General features: G+C 38.8%; 1 gene segment (V, D, J or C); it reads left to right on the top strand.

Moving 5' to 3' along the window:
- The first annotated feature begins 9,411 nt into the window (after positions 1-9,411).
- LOC100720711 (immunoglobulin kappa variable 1-39-like) lies at positions 9,412-10,053 on the top strand. The segment is given in 2 exon segments: positions 9,412-9,596; positions 9,719-10,053. Coding segments are annotated over 2 exon segments (465 nt in total).
- Positions 10,054-10,213: the final 160 nt, after the last annotated feature.

Here is a 10,213-nt window from a genome sequence, read left to right as displayed (position 1 = left end):
TATGTATCTGATTAAACAAACTATATAGCCTTAATGAACCAACATTAAAAAATGTCAAAAATAAGAGACAAACCGGAATACAAGGTCACCATATTTATTTTGAACACAAATGTCTGTATCAATGTATTTGCTATTCTGAAAATCATCTATTGTGATCTTTATATATTATCACCGCTTGTTTAGTTGGACAACATAGATGCTCTTAGAACATTTCTGGAATGAGTGAATATTCGTGATATTGGGAACACCACCTGCAGTAGCAGAGTCACCAATGTTCCAGCAATGAAGCTCAAATAAATCTAGAACTGCTGTGTCCATATTATATTCCTCGCATTTAAGTTTATTGTTTTCAATGAAAAGTGAGAGCAATGGTTTCCTGAGAGATATTACACTGTGTGATACATGAATCTGGAGATGCGGGGTGGGCCCACAATCTCCCTGGAGCCCAGCCTGTTTGGGACTTTTGCACCTCGCCATCATTGTGCAGGGGAGGGGGTGCGCGGATCTGGGGCGCCTGCATCAGCCTCCCCGTGTGTCTGGAAAACTGTGGATGTCTCAGCGGGCAGTGGATCATCGCAGGTTTCAGAGGCCCTGCAGCCTGTGGTGAGTGCTCAGCGCACTCTGCCCAAAGCCCAGACTATTCAGGTCCCTCCAGGCTTCCGGGATCAGTAAAGTGGAGAGATGGCTTTGAGGTGTCTACATCTGCCTGCACATCCCACCTGCGATTGGAGAGCTGTGGAGCTTCCAACAGGCAGGTGGGTGCACAGTGTCCCTGAGGCCCAGCTTATCTGGAAATGCAGAGTTCTGAACAGGAAGAGGAGGGCCATTGGTTCTCCAGGCCCAGTGGCTTAGGGTAACAGGGTGCTAGAGTCTCAGGAGCTGCAAACATAGAAGGGGATTTCCAACAGATCCTGAGGAAGCTTTCAAATAACACTTGAAACACAGAAATTTAGGAAAATGACAAAATGAAAGACCAAATTACAACCTCAAACCGCCAGCCCAGCTCAAGAAATCCTAGGAGCAATGTATATAGAAGAAAATATATGCCATTCACCTCAAATATCGGACACAATAGCCACTTAAATTCAGAAGCAACTCCCGGAAGCTTTAAAGAAATTCAAACTCGAAATAATCTCCCAGATAAAAGAAGAAATGATAAAAGAAATGAAAGAGATTCTAAATATATCTAAAGAAAACACAGATAAAAAATTGGAGGAACTAAACAAAAAGATAGAATCCCTAGACGAGCAATATAAGAAACAAACAGAATACATAATGCAGATGCACAGAGATATACAGGAAATAAAAAACTCCACTGAAAGTTGTAAAAACCGCCTTAATGAAAGTGAAGATAGAATTTCAGACCTTGAAGACATGATTGCAGCTAGTGAACAGGAAAGGAAAGATCTTTTGAAAATAACAAGGAATCAGGAAACAACAATTCAACAACTGCAAGACGATGCAAAGAAGAATAACATAAGAATGATAGGGATTAACGAAAGAGAGGGAGACAACATAAAGGATGTCAAGCGGATATTTAGAGAAGTAATAGCTGAAAATTTCCCAAGCATGAGATCAGAAACTGACATCAAGATCAGTGAAGCATATAGAACTCCAAACACTCATAACCAAAATAAAACTACACCCAGACATATAATAATCACCATCCCAGAAATCCAACACAAGAATAGATTACTAAAAGCTGTCAGAGAGAAAAGACAGATCACTTATAAAGGAAAACCTATCAGAATCACAGCAGACTTCTCAGCACAAATGATAAAGTCAAGAAGAGCATGGAGTGAAATATTCCAGATCCTAAAGCAAAATGATTTCCAACCAAGACTGATATATCCTGAAAAACTATCATTCAAAATAGATGGTGCAATACGATACTTCCATGACAAAGAACAGCTGAAGAACTTCATGAACACCAAACTGACCCTGCAAAAAATATTGAAAGACAGTTTAGATACACAAAGGAAAAAACCACTAAGCAAAGCAAATAATTAAACAGAACCGAAAGATAAAGATGCAACAGCAGAGAGATAACATTCCTACAATTAACCAGCATTTAACAGTAATAACCATTAATGTAAATGGTCTCAATGCACCAATCAAAAGAAACAGACTAGCAGAATGGATCAAGAAACAAATTCCAACCATATGCTGTTTACAGGAAACCCATCTAACCCAGAAGGATACTCACAGACTGAAAGTCAAAGGATGGAAAACAATTCCTCATGCAGCAGGAATCCAGAAAAAGGCAGGAGTAGCCATTCTGTTTGCAGACAACGTGAACTTTAAACCAACAGTGACCATAAAGGACAAAGAAGGTCACTACATACTTGTAAGGGGAAAACTCCAAGAGGAAGAGATAACTATCTTAAATATATTCACACCAAACTCCAGAGCACCAAGTTATATAAAACAATTATTAACAGAAATGAAAACTCAAATTATCAGTAACACAATTGTAACAGGAGACCTTAATACGCCATTGACACCAAGGGACAGATCAACCAGACAGAAAATGAGCAAAGAAATAACAGAACTGAATCATACCTGTGAACAAATGGGTTTGATAGACATATACAGGATGTTCCACCCAACAACATCAGAATACACATTCTATTCAGCAGTACATGGATCATTCTCTAAAATAGACCATATATTAGCTCACAGAACATATTTAAACAAGTGCAAAAGAGCTGAAATCATCCCTTGCATGTTATCGGATCATAGCGCTCTGAAATTAGAAATTAATGATAAAAGATACTGCAAAAATCCCACAAACACATGGAAACTGAATAACACACTCTTGAGTAATCAGTGGGTCACAGAGGAAATTAAAGAAGAAATCAAACAATACCTAAAAGAAAATGAAAATACAGATACAACTTACCGGAACCTGTGGGATGCAATGAAAGCCGTCCTGAGAGGAAAATTTATTGCACTGAGTTCCCACATCAGGAAAACAGAACGAATACAAATAAATAACTTGATGCTACACCTCAAACAGCTAGAAAAAGAAGAGCAAGTCAAGCCCAAAGCCAAAAGAAGAGAGGAAATTATAAAAATCAGAGCAGAAATCAATGCAATAGAGACTAAGAAAACAATCCAAAGAATCAAGGAATCAAAGAGTTGGTTCTTTGAAAGAATAAATAAAATCGATAAGCCCCTAGCCAACCTTATTAAAAAAAGGGAAGAAAAAGCTCAAATTCATGCAATAAGAAATGAAAAAGGAGAAATCACTACAGACCCAATAGAAATACAGAAGATCATCAACACCTACTTCGAAAACCTCTACTCTCAAAAGTTTGATAACACAGAAGAAATAGACAGATTCTTAGAAGCATATGAAGTGCCAAAGCTAGATCAAGAGGATGTAAAACTGTTGAATAATCCAATCCCTGTTACTGAAATTGAAAATGTAATTAAGTCCTTACCCACCAAGAAGAGCCCAGGCCCAGATGGATTCACTGCAGAATTCTACAAGAAATACAAAGAAGACCTAATGCCGACACTCCTCAAACTGTTCAATGAAATTGAAAGGGAAGCAATCCTTCCTAAGTCGTTCCTGGAAGCAAATATTACTCTAGTACCAAAACCTGAGAAAGACCCAACTAAAAAAGAGAACTATAGACCGATCTCCCTAATGAACACAGATGCAAAAATCCTCAATAAAATATTGGCAAATAGGATCCAGCAAATCATCAAGAAGATTATACACCATGACCAAGTGGGATTCATCCCAGGAATGCAAGGATGGTTCAACATATGCAAATCAATAAATGTAATCCACCATATCAATAAAGCCAAAAATAAGAATCACATGATCATTTCTATAGATGCAGAAAAAGCCTTCGATAAGGTCCAACATTTATTCATGATAAAAACTCTACAGAAAATTGGAATAGATGGTCTTTACCTCAATATAATAAAGGCCATTTATGACAAACCAACAGCCAGCATCATTCTAAATGGCCAAAAATTGAAAGCCTTTACTTTAAAATCAGGCACAAGACAAGGATGTCGTTTATCACCACTCCTATTTAATATAGTACTGGAAGTACTAGCCAGAGCAATTAGGCAAGAAAGAGAAATAAAAGGGGTAAAGATAGGAAAAGAAGAAGTTAAGTTATCATTGTTTGCAGATGACATGATACTCTACATAGAAGACCCCCTAAACTCCATTGAAATACTCTTAGATACAATAAATAAATTCAGTAATGTGGCTGGATATAAAATCAATACTCAGAAATCAACAGCATTCCTATACACTAACAACAAAATCACAAAGAGGGAAATAAGAGAAACTGCACTCTTCACATTAGCAAGCAAAAAAATGAAATATTTAGGAATTACTTTTTTTTTTTTTTTTGGTCTTTTACTTTTTTATCGGTACCGGGGATCGAACCCACGACTGACTGCTTGCAAGGCAGGCACTTATGCCACTGAGCTAAATCCCCAGCCCCTTGGAATTACTCTTATGAAAGAAGTGAAAGACTTATGCAGTGAAAATTATAATGCACTCAAAAAAGAAATTGAAGATGATCTCAGAAAATGGAAAGACATCCCTTGCTCATGGATAGGAAGAACAAACATTGTGAAAATGGTCATTCTCCCAAAACTGTTATACAGATTCAAAGCAATCCCAATAAAAATACAATCAACACACCTTATAGATCTAGAGAAATCAGTCCTAAATTTCATCTGGAACCAGAAGAGACCTAGAATAGCAAAGGCAATTCTAAGCAGGAAAGACAAAGCAGGAAGCATCACAATTCCTGACTTGAAGTTATACTTCAAAGCAACAGTAGTAAAATCAACATGGTATTGGAATCAAAACAGAGCTGAAGATCAATGGAATAGATTAGAAGATACAATCACAACTACAAACACACTCAACCACCTTATCTTTGATAAAAGAGCCAAGCAGGTTCACTGGAAGAACGACAGTCTCTTTAATAAATGGTGCTGGAAAAACTGGCTCTCCATTTGCCGAAATCTAAAGCTAGACCCATGTCTATCACCATGTACTAAATTAAATTCTAAATGGGTCAAAGATCTGAATATTAAAACAGAAACACTAAATCTATTGGAAGACAAATTGGGTAGAAACGTTGAAGACATAGGAGTAGGTAGAGAATTCATGAACAGGACTCAAACCACACAGGAAATACTTCCCTGAATCAACAACTGGGATCACTTCTTATTAAAAAGTTTCTGCATGTCAAAAGAAATCTCCAGCATAGTAAAAAGAAAACCCACAAACTGTGAAAAGATTTTAGTGAACTCTCTCTCAGACAAGGGACTCTTGTCTATAACATATAAAGAATTAAAAAAAACTCCGAACCCCAAAATTCAAAGATCCAATCCAAAAATGGGCATCTGAGATGAATACGCACTTCTCAGATGAAGAATTGCAAATGGCAAATAAATACATGAAAAAATGTTCATCATCACTGGTCATTAGAGAAATGCAAATTAAAACCACACTGAGATAACATCTCATTCCTGAAAGAATGGCCAGGATCAAGAAACCCAACAACAACAAATGCTGGAGAGGCTGTGGGGAAAAAGGAACTCTCCTGCACTGTTGGTGGGAGTGTAGACTGGTGCAGCCTTTGTGGAGGTCAGTCTGGAGATTTCTCAAAAAGCTGGGATTGGAAGTCCCATTTATTCCAGCTATTCCACTTCTAGGCATATTCCCAGAAGAACTGAAAGCATCATATCACAGTGATATATGTGCACCTATGTTTATATCAGCACAGTTTGTAATCGCCAGATCTTGGAAACAACCCAAGTGTCCATCAACTGAGGAATGGATAGAAAAGTTGTGATATTTCTATACAATGTAGTATTATTCAGCTATAAAGAAGGATCACATTGAGATATGTTTTTTTTTTAATTTTATTTAAAAGGAAAAAGAGAAAAACACAGAACAAAACAAAGTGGTGTAAGGGTACACATAATACAGAACTACAAAAAAAAGACAGTAAGAAATCACCAGTTAATAGATTACATATTATCATCTTAGAAATAGTTGCTCAAGCTGGTTTGACTATTGTCTCCTTTGGACGTCCTGTAATGTTTACAATGCCTAAGTTTTATTGGTCTTGTTCTCTACTGTTTTGTTCAACTTTATAATATCTAATGAGATAGACAATTCTTTTTAAGGAAACAAGAGACATCGTTGATAACCATTGTTGATAACCTTGTACTCTGTTTTACATCATGTGCTATGTCTATCCTTGGTTTTGACTGACAGCTTTGTTTTGCCATATTTGACTTTATTCTCCCAACCCCAAAAGTAATAAGACCTAAGGAGTAATAAAACCCAAAATGTGTAAATTTTGTTGTAAATAAGAGAGGGAAAAAAAGAGCTCTAAAGGATACAACAGCAAGTGTGTTTAAGGGTGTTAAATAGCTGACCATATTAATGTTTTTGGTTGGATCATTGAACCGAACTGTTTGCAGTCTTACTGTTTGAATGTTCACATTGAGATATTTATCAATAAATGGGCGCAGCTTGAGACCATACTCATAAGTGAAATAAATCAATCTCGCATGTGTGAATACCGAATAGTTTCCATAATATAAGTAATGATTCAAATATATAAAAATATGTGGTAATCATGATTCCCCATTATGTGTCCTTGAAGCCTTATAAAGTTTTTACTTATTAATTGGAAAGCCTTTATTCTGGGCTTCTTGATATGGAAATATTTGAAGCTGTGGTATATGAAGTTTTATTCAAATATTTCAAGGAAAAAGACAGACACTATGGTAACTACTATTAAGTCAGGTTATTTGGTGGGAAGCACTAGGTTGCTGAAACAGTCATGCTTTGACCTGTATTGTTATATTGTTATGTCCTGTTTTATCTCAATCTCTCCCTTATTCATTAAAAAATTATTTAGTTATTTCTTATGTTTTTTTAATTAAGGGGAAAAATTAAAAAAATTAGCAGGATATATTACAGTAACTTTCTTTTGATTTCCTATTAATTTGTTTTGAAGTCCTGTAATTCTCCCATTATCTTGTTTTGACTGATTAGACTCTGTTCCATTCTGTATGATAGTATCAAGTTTGACAGTATAGGCAACTACTTTGAAGGCAATAAGATTCACTAAGATGCCCATTCTGGTTTGACTATTGTCTCCTTTGGAAGTCCTGTAATGTTTACAATGCTTAAGTTTTATTGGTCTTGTTCTCTACTGTTTTGTTCAACTTTACAATATCTAATGAGATAGACAATTCTTTTTAAGGAAATAAGAGACATTGTTGATAACCTTTGTTGATAACCTTGCATTCTGTTTTACATCATGTGCTATGTCTATCCTTGGTTTTGACTAACAGCTTTGTTTTACCATATTTGAATATATTATCCCCCCAAAAAAGTAATAAGAACCAAGGAGTAATAAAACCCAAAATGTGTAAATTTTGTTTTAAAAAAGAGAGGGAAAAAAAGAGCTCTAAAGAATACAACAGCAAGTGAGTTTATGGGTGTTAAATAGCTGACCATATTAATGTTTTTGGTTGGATCACTGAACACAACTGTTTGCAGTCTCACTTTCCACTTTGTATGCTTTGATACTGTGATTTGAGCAACTATCTCTAAGATGATAATATGTAATCTATTAACTGATGATTTCTTACTTTTTTTTGTAGTTCTGTATTACTTGTACCCTTACACCACTTTGTTTTGTTTTGTTTTTTCTCTTATTTCTTTTAAATAAAAAAAAAAACATAAAAAAATAATCTGGAGATGCTGGAGGCCCTTAAAGGAAGTAAGTATTAGTGGAAGCAGAAATATGGCTGGGCTCCAGTGCTAGTTGTGATCCCTTCCTCATGCCCCATGTAGAGCCTGGGAAGAGAGAGCTAGAGAGTGGCTTGCAGGAACACAGCACTGGGACATTCTCACATCTCAGCTGCCACAGCTGCAGCCAGACACCAACCACTGAGAGTGTGAGCTAGGGAGCTGCTTGGTTCCCACAGGCTGCTATGAAAGGGGAACTGGGAAAGGAAGGATGGGCTGGCCTTACAGATCTATTGTGTGATTCTCCACAAACATTTCCTGCAAGGGTCTTCAGGGCTCATGGGCATTGCCAAAACTAAATCTTTGTCTGATCATGAGGGTTACACAAGTCATGTTCACAGTCTTATTATCATTATCACTTTAGATCTCTAGGTGAGCTGTTAGTCTTTTGTCCTCAGGAGTAGGATGATTTATTAAGAGGAATCATTTGAATTTTCTATATCATTTTATCTCATACGTAATAGAACACAATCAGCTTCAAGAATACAGTTGAAAAGATTCAGTCATGGCCTGAGAGTATCAAAATGAACAGGTTGCTGTGTTAAAGATCTTCCAGTAGATGGCGAACAACCGCACATTAAACAAAGAGTGATGCTTTCCTGTGAGGGAGCCACTAAGGCAGGGAGCTCTCTGCCCAGCTCTCTAAGCTCACATGTCTGGGGCCTCTGTGCACAACGGGCTGTGTCTTCCCCATGTGCCAGTTCCTTACTATTTCGTGTTTCAATCTGTGAGTGATACACCTGACTATAGTGAACTACCCAGGAGGCCTCGTGGTCAGCAATGAAACAGGATGTGTGACACAGCTAGGGCCACAACTCTGAATGTGGCCAGCCATGAGTGAAACAAGAGTGAAGTGGCCTGGTGTACTCTGAGGTGGAGGTGACAGAGGCTGTAGATCTCGATTGCAGTCAGAGATGCGGGGAGAAACACTGGAGGAGTCCCTAAGAGGAGGGCAAGGCGTGTGGGGAGAGGGGTTGTTACTGCAGACCCGTTTCCCTGCTGTTCTCCAGAGGCCTTGGCTCAGAAATATTCTGATCCCCAGATATGTGTTTACCACTTTAAGTATGTCTTGATGCACACATTGTTTCTTAGATGATTCTAAGTTTTCCTGCAATGAACATCGAGCGCAAGAATCTGGCTGGGCCTTAGAACTGTGCTTGGTTGAAGACAAGCAGAAACATGCTTCTGTGTGTGCTATGGAAGCCTGCGGCTGGACAGACAGCATTGGTCAGGTCCTTCCCTGACCGCTTAGTCATGGTGTGATAGTGAATAGATGAACCCAGAGAATTTCACAGAGTTCACAGATTCTGCTCTATCCTTGTCTTGCTTTCTCATTTTTTACTCTGTTTGAAACAGCCCACGTGTTTCTCTTCATTCTCCTTTCTAAAAGGAATCATAACATAGGAATGTGGTCCTCAAGCAAGGTGTGTTCTACAACATGAGAGCAGCAGTGCACTCTACTCATGGGAGAGCAGCCCGATTCTGTCCTGTGGCTTAAGGGAGAAACAGGTGCTCTGTAGGCACATCTGTGCCGCCCTGTTGTGGACAGGGTCCCAAGGGACACTGAGCCTGTGCTGAGATGAGCCAACCCTCAGCTGGGCCAAAAACCTTCCAGCCCTGCTAATTTGCATGTCCCAAGATCCCAGCCACCTACTTGTGGACTTATTCACAGGCTTCTGGTCTCATCCTGTGCAGCTTCAGTCCTGGTCAGGACACAGCATGGACATGAGGGTCCCCACTCACTTTCTGGGCCTCTTGGTGCTCTGGATATCAGGTAAAAAAGGGCAGCACCAGGAATTTACTTAGTTCTGAAGGTTCAGAGTTGCCTGGCATTGCGGTGTGGGCCTGATTTATCTTGAATACCTATGTTGATATTTGTTAAGTTTCCCATTTCAGGTGCCAGATGTGACATCCAGTTGACACAGCCTGCATCTGCATCTGCATCTGTGGGAGACACAGTCAAGATCAGTTGCCGGGCCAGTCAGAGTGTTAGCAGTTCCTTACACTTGTATCAGCAGATACCAGGGCAAGCTCCTAAACTCCTGATCTATCGTGCCTCCAATTTGCAGTCTGGGGTCCCATCAAGGTTCAGTGGCAGTGATTCTGGGACAGATTTCACTCTCACCATCAGCAGCCTGCAGCCTGAAGACTTTGCAACTTACTACTGTCTACAGAGTTACAGTTCCCCACCCACAGTGATACAAGCCATGACATAAACCTTCCAGGGAAGCAGAAGTGTGGGGCAGGGCTGCTGCAGTTGTTCCTCTTTGTGTCTCCAGCTGCAGGCCAAGTTCTAAAATGCATCTGGACTTTGAAGGTCCCTGGAAGGATTTGGTAGAAGTATCCAAGGAAGCTCCTCCCTCCACTAACTTCCTTTTCTGTTTCTCACCC

Source organism: Cavia porcellus, unplaced genomic scaffold, assembly GCF_034190915.1.
Source record: "Cavia porcellus strain 051 isolate PalLab524CR breed Dunkin Hartley unplaced genomic scaffold, mCavPor4.1 scaffold_18, whole genome shotgun sequence".
In the NCBI taxonomy this organism is placed as follows: domain Eukaryota; kingdom Metazoa; phylum Chordata; class Mammalia; order Rodentia; family Caviidae; genus Cavia; species Cavia porcellus.
This window is presented reverse-complemented; position numbering and strand designations above follow the sequence as displayed.